The sequence below is a fragment of the Ochotona curzoniae genome, unplaced genomic scaffold (assembly GCF_017591425.1).
Source record: "Ochotona curzoniae isolate NIBS_2020 unplaced genomic scaffold, NIBS_Ocur_1.0 patch141, whole genome shotgun sequence".
Classification (NCBI taxonomy): domain Eukaryota; kingdom Metazoa; phylum Chordata; class Mammalia; order Lagomorpha; family Ochotonidae; genus Ochotona; species Ochotona curzoniae.
The window spans coordinates 8,927-25,078 of record NW_024466686.1 but is presented as its reverse complement, the minus strand read 5'-3'; the positions used below and the strand labels follow the sequence as shown (position 1 = coordinate 25,078).

Here is a 16,152-nt window from a genome sequence, read left to right as displayed (position 1 = left end):
TCTCTTTTATTATTCCTACAAATTGCTACCAGAGAAATATCTCTACAATATAATTTATGCTGCATTCTCTAATTCAAAGCATTTTATTTCCTCAGTGTTTCAAACTACTCTGAGATTTCTTAGCCCTCTACAACAGATTCTCAAAGGATGGTCAACAGACTGGCAGCATTAACAAGGAATAAATAATAAGTAATATATTTTGAAATAATAGTCTATTCACTTTTCAGAGGTGGCCACAAACTTAATTTTTTAAAAAAGAAATAATTTATTGCTTAGTAATGTATTTTGACTTCTAAAAGAAAAACTAGTAGCAATTGAAACAATTTACTCCTTAATAAGAAGTAAAAAAAAATTGCATCATTTTGACAAGTCACATTTTTTTTTTAATAGGAAAGCAGGTAAGGCTATTATTTCCATATTGTTTCCTTCATGTATCTGGGGTAAAGGGGGATATTGAGGGAGAAGCCCTACCCAGTTTCCCACCCACCCCAGGTCCCAGATGTGGGGCATGCTCTGAGATTCTTGCTCAAGTGGTTTTGATAGTTCAACAGTTACAAATCACTGCCAATCTCGCCACTCCAAGCGTGATGAGTTGACAAGTCACATTTAAGCTTAACTTTTAAATCAAAACTCCAGCTTCCATAAAAACTGTTTCTATATTGTCATGCTTTAAAAGAGTAAAAACTATTATCTGTATAGATTTGGCATAACAATTTAATAATTAACTGGAACCAACAATTCCACAGTTTGTATTTCTATAAATATCTAACAAGTACACTCCTTTTGCTATCACATACACAGAAAAACACCATATAATGTACACACTAGTGGTCAATGTAATGGCACGTTAAACTGCCACATGAAATTTTCTTTGTGTTGTTCTGCTTTTTACATAACTAAATCTTTATATATATACACACACCACTAGTTTGAAGCCATGTACCTAAACATAAATAATAATTATTTACAATATTTTTGCACTTTCCAAAATAGTGAAGAACGAACAGAGACATTTACTCTGCTCCAGATAAAATTCAGTATGGTTGACCTGCCTTATCCCCACATCATCAACCAAGATGTTCTACTCCATTACCTGGCAAACCGCTCCTTATCATTAGACATCTGATCGTCATCACACCTGAAGAAGAAAACCAGTATGAGGTGAAAATTTTGTACTTATTATGTCTATTTCATGTTGAAATGAAAACCAGAATGGAAAACAAAAAAACTCCACAGAAAGAAAATAATAAAGCCAATAGAAAAGAATCACAAATCAATCGGTAGAAACAGCATCCCACAGAACTTAAAAAAACTGCTAGGGGAGGGTGTTGTGGCATTGTTGTTAAGCCATCACTTAGGATGAACTTTTAAAAAATCTACAACTGGGTTCAGTGCGGTAGTCTAGTGTCTAATGTGCTCACCTTGAATGTGCCAGGGTCCCATATGGGAATCAGTTCGAATCCCAGCTGCTCCACTTCCCTTCTAACCCCCTGCTTATAGCCTGGAAAAGCAGTTGAGGACGGCCCAAAGCCTTGGGACCCTGTACCCACATGAGAGACCCAGAAGCAGCTCCTGGCTCCTGGCTTTGAATCAGCTCAGCTCCAGCCATTGCGGCCACCTGGGGAGTGAAACAGCGGATGGAAGATCTTTCTTTTTGTCTCTCCTTCTCCCTGTAAATCTGACTTTCCAATTAAAAAACAAAAACAAAAACAAAAACTACAGCTATTATTGGCCTAGTTTTTTTATTTAAAAAAAGATCTATTTATTATTATTTATTTATTTGTTTATTTGAAAGAGTTACAGAGAGAGCAGGAGAGACAGGGAGACAAGGAGACAAGAAACAGAGAGACTTCCCACCTGCTGGCTCACTCCAGAGACACATTTAGGACTGGTCCAGATTTAAAGTAGGAAGTCAAGAACTCCATCCAGGTCTTCCACATGGGTGGCAGAGGCACAAGTACTTGGGACAACTTTCCCTGCTTTCCCATGAACATTACCAGGAAGCTGGATTGGAAGTGGGGCAGCCAGAACATAAATCATATGGGATGCCAGCATCTCGGCAGCACTTAATCTGCTGCATAACACTGCCGGTCCCTCCACTTTACTCGTACAAAACTGCTGTTGCATGTGTCCCTCATCAACTGACAAAAACGTTGTTTAGGCAGCATGGGACTTTAGTAATAACTACCGGATTTCTCAGAAATGGTGACTCAGACAGGCATAAATAAGACAAATTCGAGGATAGCTTTATATTTACATAACAATGTAGTTCCACCAGTATCATTTTCATTATAATTAGGGATTCTTATTTGCACAAATTCCCAATATAAAAAAAGAACAGGTTATATTAAAAAGCCTGTTCTTTGCCACAAACTGAAATTCCTTTCCCCCTTCACATACACTAAGAATCATCAAGTCTCAAGAGACTTCCTGGAGAATTACTTTCATCTGCAACTATGGCTTTATGGTGGCCAAGTCATTGTTGTTTCAGAGCATATTAGGGCAAATTCATCAACTGGTCAATAAAAGAAATATTAGCTTTAACTTTGTGACTATAAAAAGACAAATGTTACTGATTATACTAAGTATTTTAAAACTATACAGTGCCACATACTTTATTATACAGACATCCTTTGGTAAAAACATAAAAACTAATATTGACACAATAACTAAGATACTACTTAGGATGCCTGCATCTTGTGCCAGCTCTGCTTTCAATCCTGCTTCCTGTAATACACACCCTGGAGGCAATGGATGCCAGCTCAGGTAGTTGGGTCCTTGTGATGTGGGAGACACAGACTGAATTCCTGGCTCTGGGCCTTGGCCTGGCCGAGTCCCAACTGTTGCAGGCATTTGGGGTGTGAGTCAGTGGATAGAAGATCTCAGTCTCTGTCTTTCTGCCTTTCAAATCACTCAATCACAACTTAGTTAATAAAATCAATCAATAAATAACAACAAATAAATGAAATCTGGGCACCCACATCAACAAGCGACTTTTTAAAACAATACAGTTCTTTTATTTATCAAATATAGACTATTTGAGTAATATTTTTAACATCAGAAAGAGAAAGGCAGGGTGCAGTTCAGGTTATCTTCCTTTCTTTGGGTCTTTTTTTTTTATTAAAGATTTATTTATTTATTGGAAAGTCAGATATACAGAGAGGAGGAGAGACAGAGACAAAGATCTTCCATCCGATGATTCACTCCCCAAGTGAGCGCAATGGCCGATGCTATGCCGATCCAAAGCCAGGAGCCAGGAACTTCTTCCGGGTCTCCCACATGGGTGCAGGGTCCCAAGGCTTTGGGCTGTTCTCGACTGCTTTCCCAGGCCACAAGCAGGGAGCTGGATGGGAAGTGGAGCTGCTGGGATTAGAACCGGCACACATACAGGATCTGGCGCAATCAACGCAAGGACTTTAGCTGCTAGGCCACGCTGCCGGGCCCCTTTCTTTGAGTCTTAACAGTTCTTTTAACTTGCAAAAAGTTAAGCAGTTGATATTCATCAAGAATATCCCCTCTTAAATAAGCGAATCCCAAAAGGTTAGATACCACATGTTTGCCTTGATTTAACCTGTAATTTTTGTTTGGTTGTTTGTTACTTTTTGAACCTGTCATTGATACTGTCTCAACCCAGGTGTTTTGAAGAATTGAACTTGCATTATTTTTAACATATTGTTTACTCAATACTATGTCAATTAATTCCATAACATTGTATATTGATGCTGATGTTTTGTTGGGGCTTTTAACTGACCGGAACTTTACTCTGTTAGCTCTACCTTCAGACTAGAGAAGGTCTCCCCAAGAAGCCACTGAACTTATCTGGACAATAAGATGCTGGACTTTATACTAGGTATATGCTTGCAATGAAGGAATCTCAACTGAACTTGAACTGTGGTTATGCAGCAAGGTGGAGGAATCCACTATGGGGGGAGGGTTGTGGTAGGGGTGGGGGGAATCCCAGTGTCTATAAAACTGTATCACATAATACAATGTTAATAACAATTAAAACAAATAAATAAAACTTAAAAAAAATAAACAATGATAAACATAGTAGCCCAGGTATCACTTTGAAACAACATGTTCATATTTTTGGAGTATATACCCAATAGAGAATTGTTGAATCAAATGGCAATTTGTGTTTCTAGTCTTTTAAGAAATCTCCATACTGTTTTCCATAGTGTTTAATTCATATTTCCACCATCAGTGTTTAAGCAGTCTCCTTTAAATACTCGATGCAGGGCCTAGTGCAAGAGCTTAGTGCTTAAGTCCTTGTTTGCATGCACCAGAATCCCACATGGGTTTTGGCTACTATTCCAGCTGCTCCACTTCCCTTCCAGCTCCCTGCTTGTGGCCTGAGAAAGCAATAGAAGAAGGCCCAAAGCCTTGGGACCCTGCACCCACATGGAAGATCAGGAAGAAGCTCCTAGATCCTGATTTCAGATCAGCTCAGCAAGGGCTGAGACAGAAACAGCGGATGGAAGATCTTTCTCTCTCTCTCTTTTTCTCTGTAAATCTGCCTTTCAAAAAAAGACAAATCTTTTTTTAAAAAAAATACCTTATGGTGGTCTGTGGAACCTGTTTGTACAATTAAATCTGCTACCCTTATCGGGGGCTAACTCAAAAATGAAAAAAAAAAATAGAATATCCCCTCTTTTTGAAAGATCCTTTCTTGAATTTATTTTTTAAAAAACCCGTATTTAATGTTCCATAAGATTCATAACTCAAGGATACAAAATCCAATTCCTGATAGGAGGAGTGAACAAGTAACAAACAGTATGATAAAGGAGTACATTAATAAATCATACCTCCCATATTCCACTCCTGTAGCCTCCTCCCACACTGACTCAGGAGTTGAACATACGACCTGCTTTGGCCAATGAGATGTTAGCAAATATCATGTATGCAGAAGCTTGATAAGCACCACACACTGACAGGTGCTCTTACAATATAGCCACAGCCAAGGGAAGAAACAGTCTGTCTTCTCTGGGGGTAAAAGACCACAGAGAGGGAAACACCAGCCATCCCAGCTGGGTCAAACCTCTAGTGGACCAGCTAGCTGAATGCAATCTTATGAGCTGGTGTGAGAAAGATCAACAGACTAAGCACACAGATAATTTACAAATCTCTGAGAAACAGCAAGCACCTGCACTAATGGGTAACTGACACAGCAGCCTTGTAAGCCACCTGCCTCTCCTCACTGAAGGCCTTTCTCTGCAACTATTAATAATAGAATGTTTAAAAGATGTTGGGCATAAAACACAAAAATTTACAGTTTTAAGATGAAACAGCTCCTTAAAAAAATTTATAATGTTAATAAATTTAAGAGAAAGTTCTTCAAAAATCTTACCTCAAAAACTTGCTGTTCCCTTCTCCATCATCATCAAAATCCAGCCTAGGAAAGTCAATGAAAAACACTGTAAACATACTACTAATATAATTACCAAAAAAAAATTTTTTTTAATTTGTCAACACAAGCCATCCATGAACTCATTCAAATACAAGAGGGACAGGAGAAACCAAGCAGAAGTCAAAAGAGCTCTTTTACTGCTTTGCCTCAGTGCCAAACTGAGCAAAAGGAAAAAACAGAGTACCTACCGATACCACAACACTACGCTGGGGAGTGGTGCCCATGTGCCAAAGCTTTTGCCTGAAAGTATAACCTCAATGAAAGCAGCACAAATCTACTCAAAATGAACTGAATATTGCTATCAATAATTTGGGTCCTTTTTTCCTTTCAATGGTCTGCTCTAAGTCAGGTGGTACAACTTTCTGAAACATCCTCCATTCTTTTTTGAAAGGCAGAGGCAGTAACAGAAAAAGGAAAGATCGTCCATCTGCTGGTTCATCCTAACTGCTTGTAAAAGCTGGGGCTATGCCAGGGCAAGCCAAGAGCCAGGAACTTCATCCAATCCTCCCCGCTGGGTTGCATGGACCCAAGCACTGTGGCCACCATGTGCTGTCTTTCTAGTCACACTGCCAGTAATCTGGATCAGAAGTGGCCAACATTCCATGTCAGCACCTGTTTGAGTCCAAGCTGCTCCACTTCAGATCCAGCTCCCTGATGAAGTCCTGGAAAAGCAGAGAAGATGGCCAAAGTGCTTGGGCCCCCGTCACCCATTTCCTTCATTCATTGAATACTTATGCAATATATACTACCTTCAAGACACTTCGTTAGGTGATAAAAAATAATAACTTTGCTTTCAATAAACATCATAGATGAATACAAATACAAAACAAATGAAGAGGGGCAGGTGCAATGGCATATTAGCCTAAGCCTCTGCCTGCTGTGCTAGCATCCCATAGGGGTGCTAGTTCAAATCCTGATTGCCCTCATTTCTGATCTAGCTCCTGCACCCATGTGGAAGACCTGGTTGAAGCTCCTGACGACTGGCTTTGAACCAGCCCAGCTATGGCCAGTGTGGCCATTTGTGGAGTGATCCACGGATAGAAAATCTCTCTCTGTAAATCTGTCTTTCAAAAATAAAAACATAATTAATTTTTAGGGGCACAGCGCGATAGCTTAGGGGTTTAAGTCCTCACCTTGCAAGCGCTAGCATCCCATATGGGCACTGGTTTTAATCCCAGTAGCTCTTCTTCCCATCCAGCGCCCTGCTTGTGGCCTGGGAAAGCAGTCGAGGATGGCCCAAAGCCTTGGGACCCAGCAACTGCATGGGAGACCTGGAGGAGGTTCCTGGCTCCTGGCTTCGGATTGGCACAGCATCGACTGTTGCGGCCACTTGGAGAGTGAATCATCGGACAGAAGATCTTCCTCTCTGTCTCTCCTCCTCTCTGTATATCTGACTTTCCAATAGAAATTAAATAAATCTTAAAAAAATTAATTTTTAAAATGAGAAATGGAAAATGCCTTGTGAATGGCACAATAAACATGCTATAGCCATTTAGTGAAAGGAAAGGTGACTTTCAGGGAATTAGGAAAAGTATTAAGTAATAAAGTAGGCCAATCTCCTATTAATCTCTGTACTTTATTAAGCCACAATGTTGTTCATGGTACATCTTAACCCAGTAATAACTGCTGGCATCTCTATGAGTGGGAAAGGAGAACCTAGAAGAAAGAACCTCTAGCTGAGTTGTGAGTGAAGCACATGGCCTAAGCCTTTTACTCCTACTCCTCCTTTCTGAAACCTCCTATCACCTGTCAAAATCTTAGGCTCTTACTCCATTCCTAAGAATTACCCTGAAGAAATAATGTGAAATACAACAACAATACAAAGAAGTGTACTACATTATTAGACATAAAAGCAAAACCTGCAAAGTAAAATATTCAAAAACTAATAACCACATAGGGTCAGTACTGTGGCCATTTCATCAAGCTACAACCTGGGATGCTGGCATCTTATATGGGCACCGAATTCCAGTGGTTCAAGCCTCCACTGCAACACTCCCCATCTGGCACCCTGTTAACGTACCTGGAAAGGCACTGGAAAAAACTCAGGTATGAAGGTGCTCAATATGATAGGGAAGACTTGGATTAGCACCAGGTTCCAAACTTCAGCAGCGCCAGTCCTGGCTGTGGTAGTCACATGGGGAGTAAATGAGTGGATGGAATATGTATAACTTTGCCTTTAAAATAAATTTTAAAATAAATCTTAAAAAAATAATTAGGGGTCAGTGTTGTGGCATAGCTGTTTTTCTACAAGTTTTAGCAGCCCGTGGGGGTGCTGGTTTGAGTTTCCACTTCTTCACTTCCAATCCAGCTCCCTGTTAATGCAACTGGAAAAGCAATAAAAGACGGCTCAAGTGCTTGGGCAACTGTCCGCCTGTGGAAGACCCAGAAGAAGCCCCTGACTTCAGTCTTGCCCAGTTGTAGCCATTAGAACCATTATGGGAGTGGACCACAAGATGGAAGACTTCAGTCTCTCCATTTCTCTCTCTGTATCTCTTTCAAGTAAATAAAAATAAATCTTAAAAAAATAACAATTAATCATTTTTTAAAAATTAAGGGGCCCAGCATGATGGCTCAATGGCTAAATTTTTAATTAATCAATCAATTAATTATAATCTTTAATAAATAATATCTTTAATAAGTAACTAAATAAAATTTTAAGTAAGGGCCATCCTTGTGGCATATTTGATTAAGCCATTGCCTGTGATGTTGGCATCCTATATGGACATCACTTTGTGTTTCATTTGCTCCATTTTTAAAAAATTATTTTATTTTATTTTTGATGAGTTAACGGTTGATTAGGACAAAAAGGGTCCAGGATAAGGGGAAAATGGGTGAGACCATTGTTTCCACATTTTCCTTTCCTTCTTCCTGTATCTGGGAGAAAGGGAGAGACAAGGGGAGAAGCCACACCCAGCCTCCCAACTGGTTCAGCACCCAGGGATGGGGAATGGCCACTCGATGTCATCCCGAAGTCCCTCATGTGGAGCATGCCTCAAGGGTTCTGCTTAAGTGGTTTCAATAGTTCTGAAATGCTGTTGATCTTGCCGATGCAAGGATGAGGATATCCTTCCAAGGTCCATTGGTTGACACAGTCCACCTCTGAGTCTCCATTTGCTCAGATATTTGCTGTCATGCTTCACTGGGGTAGTTGATCAATTTGTTCTGCCCTCTTTCCTCTGCTATGGTACCAGGTGTCTTCTGCAGGCTCCAATGGTCTGACATATCCTCCATATGCCTCTGGGTATGCTGTCCACTGCTCCGTCAAAGCCACTAAGGAGGTCTTGTTTTGACAGATGCACTCCATTGTCAGACCACAGGTCCTGCCATTCTCCCTGTGGTTGGAGTTATGAGTCCAGTTTAGTTGAGGAGATCCTCAATACAATCTCATTCAAGGTGACCTCAGACCTCTCTTGTGTGTGCGCCCACCTGTACGGGGTCCAATTTGTTTTGTCACCCACATCAGCCTATGTAAACATTGGCAATTACCATTGCTAGGTTAGATTTATCTCTAGCCCCATTTCTTATATAAACCAATGGGTGCTGTGGCCCAGCCCAACTCTGCCCACCACATACTCGGCTCTCATGTACACCATCAGCAGCTGCAGCTCTCCCACACCCCCAGTAACCCCCATGGAGCTGGCCACCAGCCTGATTTCTCTGCCTGCCAGCATATGCAGCAGACTGGTCTGGGCAGCCCCACTTCCCATTCAGCTCTCATATACATAATTGGGTGTTGAAGCTTAACTCATCCCAGCCGACTCCACCCTCCAGCCCACACTCATGCCAGCAGGTGCCACTGTCTATCTAGCCAGGCCCACCCCCAGTCCTGGTTCTCATGCTCACCAGTGGGAGCTGTAGCCCATCAGTGCCCACAGTTTCCCTACTGGGCCCACTCCCAGACCTGGATCTTGCACTCTCCAGGTAGTTCTGCAGTCTAGCTCAACAGGACCTGCCCTCTATCCCAAGCACTTGCCACAGCTGATGCTGTGGCAAAGCCCAACCAACTTGCCCTCATTCTGGCTCATGCCTGTATCAGTAGATATAGTCAGCCCAACCTAGCTCTCCCACATTTCATATATAAGCCAACAAGTGTCGTAGCCCTGCCCAGACTGGTCTGTCCCCAGTCATAGCTCTCACGCTCACCAGCAGGAGCAATGGCCTAGCCAGCTGCTCTACTTCTAATCCAGCTCCCTTAGGAAGACGCAGAGGATATTCTTGGACTACTGCCATTCACATAGAGTCCTGGAAGAAACCCTCGGCTCTGTTCTGTCCCAGCCCTGGATTCTGTAGCCATTTCATGAGTGAACCAGTAGATCGAAGATAGTGAACCAGTAGACAAAAGATATCTCTCTCTCTCCACCCTCCTCCCCACCCCCATGTAACTCTGTTTTCAAATAAATAAAAACATCTTTTTAAAAATATTTACATCATTTAAACAACCACTATAAAGTATGCCTATACATCTGGTACCACAGCAGAGAATGGAGAGCAGAACAAATTGGTAAACTACCCCAATAAAATGTTGACAGCAAATATCTGGATGAATGGCAACTCTAAGGTGGGCTATGTCAGCCAATGGACCTTGTAAGACTTTCCTCATAGTTGCAGCGACAAGACCAACAGCAATTTTAGAACTGTCAAAACCACCTGAGCAGAACCTTCAGAGTATGCTCCACATCGAGGACCCTGAGATGATATCAAGTGACCATTCCCCATCCCTAAGTATTGATGTGGTTAGGATGCTGAGTGCGGCTTCTCTTCTTCTCACCCCCCTTTCCCCAGATATAGGAAGAAGAAAAAGAAAATTTGGAAACAATGGTCTCACCCACTTTCCCCTAACCCTCAACCCTTCCCACCCTAATCAACTATGTAAACATTACCAAAAAATAAAGTTTTAAAAATATATTTCTATATCTCCAGCTATAGGCAACTGTCTAGGCTGCCTTGTAACTAGGCAAGTGTTACACTGAAGGAGAAAAGCAGCCAATAGCTAGTGGGCATTATGGGCCCGGTTAATGCCAAATTTATGTTAACTATACCAATATGCCAGCATAGTTGCCTATTCTTTTTTTTTTTTTTTTTTAAGATATGTGGGGAAGGTGGGGAATGCTGGGCTGGGGCATGCCACCCTGGCCCGCAGGTTGGGGAACTACACATTGCTCAGGGGAGATCTGGAGACATATTAGACGGAGAGCATGTTTGACAGGGGTGGAATGACTTCTGGGGTCTTCCATAGACCAGCCCACTGCATTCACAAGTAGGCGAAGGAGCTATGAGTGGTTTAGAGTGGAGAAACTGGAAGGTATGTCTGGGTCAGGCCAAGGTACCTGCCCACTCAGGAGACCTGGGCTGTGCTAAATAGCATTATCCACTGTCCCCTGGCACACACAAAAGCTGGGGGTAGGGGGCATGTCTGGTTGGGCTAGGCCACAGTATCTGCCCTCAAGTGTTGTGGTAAGGGGTGATCCACATGAGGCTAAGCACAGCACCCACTAGAACACAAGAGAACCAGGTCTAGGGGGCAGATTCTGTAGGGGACTTGTGGGCTTGCCCCCGAGGACCACAGCACCTGTCAGTTTGCACAAGAGCTGTGCGTAGTGATGGACTGAGCCAGGCAGGACTGCAGATCTCACTTGACACTCACGGGAGCTAGGGGTGGGAGTGAACCAGACTGGGCCTGGCTGCAGCACCCATCAGGCACATGCAAAGGTCAAGACTTTGGACAGATCATGCCAAGCAGGGCTGCAACACCCACTAGCATGCATGAGATCCAGGTCTGGGGCAGGCCTGGTAGGATAGCTTGGGGAATTCCCTACTAAGCTGCACCTTCTGCTGGGGAGCACAGTGGCCAGAGCTTGGACAGGTTAGGCAAGGCAAGGCTGCACCATTTGTGTGGGTTGGGTCTGGGGCAGGCTGGGCGAGGCCAGGCCACAGTACCACAGTACTCACTGGCTTGCACAAAAGCCAGGATTGGATGCAGGCTGCACCCAGCTGGGTTAGGCTACAACACCCACCAAGGAGAGCTAAGACTATGGTGAACCATGCCAGGCTAGGTCAAAACAAGCACAAAATTCAGTTTGGAAGGGGAACTTTGGGAACTTCTCTGCTAGGCTGCAGCTCCCACTGGTGAGTACAAGAACAGGGGCTATGGGCGGACCAGGCTAGGCAAGACTGCAGCTGCCACTGGCACTTATGAAAGCCAGAATGGATGTGGGACAGACTAGGCTAGGCCACAAAATCAACTGGTTCACATGAGATGGGTCTGGGTCTGGGCCAAGCTGGGGTAGGATGTAACACCCATCGGCAAGTACGGGCCAATTGGCCTAAGCTGCAGCACATGCTGGCAGGTGGAAAAACCAGAGCTGAGGGCAGGCCTGGTGGGGTTTATTGGGAGGTCACCCCAACTAGGCTACAGCACCCGCTGCTGTTCATGAAGACTAGGCCTGTGGCAGTCTGGGCTGGGCTAGGCCATTAGTTCACATGAGACGGGGCTAGGGGCAGAACTGACCAGGCAACTACATCAACCTGTATGTATGTTGACTGCTACAGGTGACAGAATGAACTGACACTGCACTGACTCACACACTGTCTGAGGTCATCCCAGGCAAGGTTTCTTGGGGGACTCCCCAGCTAGATGGCTGGACTCAAACCCTGGCCACAGGGAAAATCACAATACATGTGGTTCAATCTTAGATTGTGTGTGTCAGGACTGAGCCTCCTCAGTTGCTTCTGCCTGTACAGTGACAGCATGCCCAGATGCACATGGGGGACATGACACCCAGGACATCTAGGTCAGCAGAGGACACTAAGTGCCTCGCCAGAGGATGGGAAGCAGAACAGCTTGGACCACACTCCTGGAAAAGCTTTGCAACATGTTCCTGGGCCTATGGATGAACCATGGTGGAATTGGTCAGCCAACAGATCTTGGAAAGATTTTCTTGAGCCTGTTGCAACAAAGCTGACAATGTTTCAGAACTATCAAAACTACTTAGTAACACCTTCAGAACACTCTTCCCCATGTCAGAGTCTCTAAGGTATCATCAAAGAACTATCCCCCAACCTCAGGTGCTGATGTAGTTTGACAGCAAGGAGGGAGTGGCCCCCACTCCTTCCCCTCTTTGAGCATAAGAGGAAAAAAAATTGAAACATTTGTCCTATCCACCTTCCTCCATTCCTTGACCGTCCCTCCAATTGGAGACCCACTTGGGCATGCATCCCTTTAAACTATGTAAACAATATTAAAAATAAAAGAAAAAAAATTTTAAATGACATCTTTATAGAATGCAACAATATGAAAAAGGTTATGTACTTAAAAGGTTTTTATATATGTATATTTATATATATGTACATTTACATACATATGGTAAGATGAAAAGGTCAACCATACAAAACTATGTAATTATATGATGTAACTATTAAGAAATTTATATACAGAAGAAAGATGAGAAAATGCATTAAAAATTAATGGTAGAGACAGGCATTTAGCTTAGCAGTTAAGATGTCCATTGAGGGGCTAGCATTGTGACACAGTGGATAAAATAGCCATTTGAAATGCTGTCATCCCATATGGGTGCTGGTTAGAGTCTTGACTGTTCCATTTCCAATCCATCTCCCTGCTAATGGCCTGAAAAAACAAGTGGAAAGTGGTCCAAGTGTTTGGGCTCTTGCCACTCAGAAGGGAGACCTGGATGAAGCTCCTGGCTTCTAGCTTCAGCCTGGATCACTGCTGGCTGTTAACAACCATCTGGGAAGAGAACTAGTAGATGGAAGATTACTCTGTCTCTCCCTCTCTCTCTGCAGCTGACTTTCAAAATAAACAAATGTTAAAAAAAAAAAAGGAGTAGACTCTGAGGCCAAATTCCTAAATTTCATATCCCAGATTCGACACTAACTTTAGGTTAAAAAGTTGGGTTACTTATTCACTCTGAAACTCAGTATCTGATTTAAAATGAGTAATTCCTGAACACATAACATGGTTTAATATTTACTTATGTTGCTACTTAACCCAGGTATCACTCCTACATTACTACTGGTAGGATAAAACATAAAAAATAGTTACAATCTTAGGGCCCAGCCGGTGGCACAGTGGTTAAGGTCCTCGCCCTGCATGCCCGGGATCCCATATGGGCGCCGGTTCTAATCCCTGCAGCCCCGCTTCCCATCCGGCTCCCTGCCTGTGGCCCGGGAAAGCAGTTGAGGACAGCCCAAAGCTTTGGGACCCTGCACCCGCGTGGGAGACCCGGAAGAGGCTCCTGGCTTCCACTGTTGCACTCACTTGGGGAGTGAATCATCGGACAGAAGATTTTCCTCTCTGTCTCTCCTCTCTGTATATCCGCCTTTCCAATAAAAAAAATAATAATAAATAAAATAAATAAATAAAACTTGTGGATAAAAAATTTATCTTAAAAAATAAATAAATAAAATAAAAAATTAAAAAGTTACAATCTTAATTACAAAATTATTAAAAGCAAAATGGAAACTTAATACCAAAATATGGATAAGATACTACCCTTTAACACAACCTCTTTTTTGAGGTTTTTTCCCCTACTCTCTACCAATCACGTGATACACCCATGACTTAAAAACACTGTACTTGTTCCCTTCTCACGAAACTCAGTATATTCGATCTTGTATTATACTTAAGTATGTAATGATTATCTTTAACAAACATGCAAAACTTGGAGTCAGGACTACATCTTTACCTTTGCATCCCACTAACAATCAGATAACATTACATATTAATTATGCATTTAATAAATAGCATTGAGGGATGAGCATTTGGCACAGCAGGTAAGACACTGCCTAGGATAACCTCACCCCCTACTAGAATGCTTAGGTTTATGTTCTGATTCCTTTCCCAAATCCAGCTTAATGCTAACATACACCCTAAAATCCAGGTCCCTGACCCTTAGGTAGGAGATCTGGATTTAGTTCTGGGCTCCCAGTTTCAGCCTGGCCCAATCCCAGCTGTTAGAAACATTTGAAGAATAAACCAACAGATAAGAACTCTGTATCTGTTTCTCTTTCAAATAAATAAAATTAAATTTAAAAAGTACAGGTTGGTGCTGTGGTGTAGTCAGGCTAAGCTTCAGCCTGTAATGTTGGCATCTCATATCTGGGATCTGGGCTGCAGCTGTAACATTTCTATCATGCTCCCTGCTTATAGCCTGGGAAAGCAGCCAAGAATGGCTCAAGACTTTGGTCCCCTGCACCCACATGGCAGACCTGGCTCCCACATGGACCTGGCTCCCGGCTCCTGACTTTGGCTCAGTTCTGGTCATTGCAGTTATTTGGAGAGTGAACCAAGGAATGAAGACCTCTCTCACTGTCATTGCCTATCTCTTCCTCTATCATTCTGCCTCCCAAATAAATAATTGGATCTTCTTTTAAAAAAACAAATGAATTTTTTTAAAAAAAAAAGTAAAACCCATGGAGAGTTATATGATAGCAGAATAGTAAGTAACCAGATAAAATGAGTGGACCAGAAATAGCCAAGAGGTTCTGCAGTTAATGAAATGAAGTCATTTACAGAAGAGACACTCACAACTTCATACAACTTACCCTGGTCGCCGCTTAATAGCCCTCTGGACAATGGCTGCTCCACCTTGAATCCCGGGCCCAGGGTTTCCAGAGGCAATGGCTGCACCTAGTGATGGTACATCTGATGTCATTTCTGTCAGGAAAAAAGAAAAAAAAAGGAAATACACAAAAAAAAGATGGCCCTTAAAAAAAAGGTATCAAGCTGGCTCAAAGAAAGGCTCAAACTATACATCAAATCTAAGTAGGACCAGGAAGCCCAAAAGAGCATTTCCAAAAGAGCATTTCCAAATTGTTCTTCCTGAAACTCATTAAAAAGATTTTCCCACACTTCAGCTTCTATTTAACACTTTAGAAAGCAAAATAGTACATTCTGCAATCTTCACTTCCAAAAGCTCGTAACAGTGATGCAATACTAACTTGAAGTACATACAAAATTAGTTTATAGATTTCATCCATACAGGATTTATAATTTTTTATTTTTTTAGTTATTTTAATTGGAAAATACAGAAAACTCAGAAATAAAAAAGTCACCTAGATGCCACTACTTCATCTCATGTAGAATAAAACTGACGTCCTTTATTTTTTCTCTATCTTCCTGACACCTTTCAATTCAGTCACACTTTGCGTGTGCCCGGCTACTCAGTCGGTAGAGCATGAGACTCTTAATCTCAATTCAATAACACACTGTAACTATCTCTCAGAGCCAAGTCCACTTTACCTCTCATTTGCCTCAGTTCATATATACCTGTCACTGTAATCAAAAACAGACACATTTTGGCTTAGTAAAAAAAAAGTCTTCTTCTAATTATGCTGTGTGAAAATACAACACAGCAAAATTTGTGAGACACAACTAACGCTATACTCAAAGGAAAATTTTTACTAGTAAAATATTTTTATTAGCAAACAAAAGGTTAAACCCATCTAAACATTCACCCCAAAGAGTACAGAAAAAGAACAAAACAAAGCAAAAGCAAACAGAATGAAGGAAACAATAAGAGACAGAAATAAATCAATTTGAAAACAAAATACCAATAAAGAAAATCAATGATACAGGGCTTATTCTTTAAGCAGTTTGATAGTAGTGACCAAAAACAAACAAACAAACTACCAATATTTGAAATTGAAACATCACTACTAATGCCACTGAATACATCCAAAGGAATAGTGAATATTAACTTACACAAATAAATTTAATAATTCAAACA

At 41.9% G+C, this 16,152-nt stretch overlaps 1 protein-coding gene across 6 annotated transcripts in view; it reads right to left on the bottom strand.

The window, feature by feature from the left end:
- Nucleotides 1-15,943, bottom strand: part of LOC121166469 (aryl hydrocarbon receptor nuclear translocator-like) — a 49,401-nt gene extending 33,458 nt beyond the window's left edge. For 4 of the 6 annotated variants that reach the window (XM_040995587.1, XM_040995588.1, XM_040995591.1 and 1 more), the window contains exons 1-3: nt 14,969-15,941; nt 5,348-5,392; nt 1,094-1,138 (exon numbers count right to left, since the gene is read on the bottom strand). In XM_040995587.1, the coding sequence (XP_040851521.1) occupies nt 1,094-1,138; nt 5,348-5,392; nt 14,969-15,078 (200 nt within the window). In that variant the 5' untranslated portion in view covers nt 15,079-15,941. Of the gene's footprint in view, nt 1-1,093; nt 1,139-5,347; nt 5,393-14,968 lie in introns of all 6 variants that reach the window. The other 2 variants (XM_040995590.1, XM_040995589.1) reach the window with 2 other exon arrangements.
- Nucleotides 15,944-16,152: the final 209 nt, after the last annotated feature.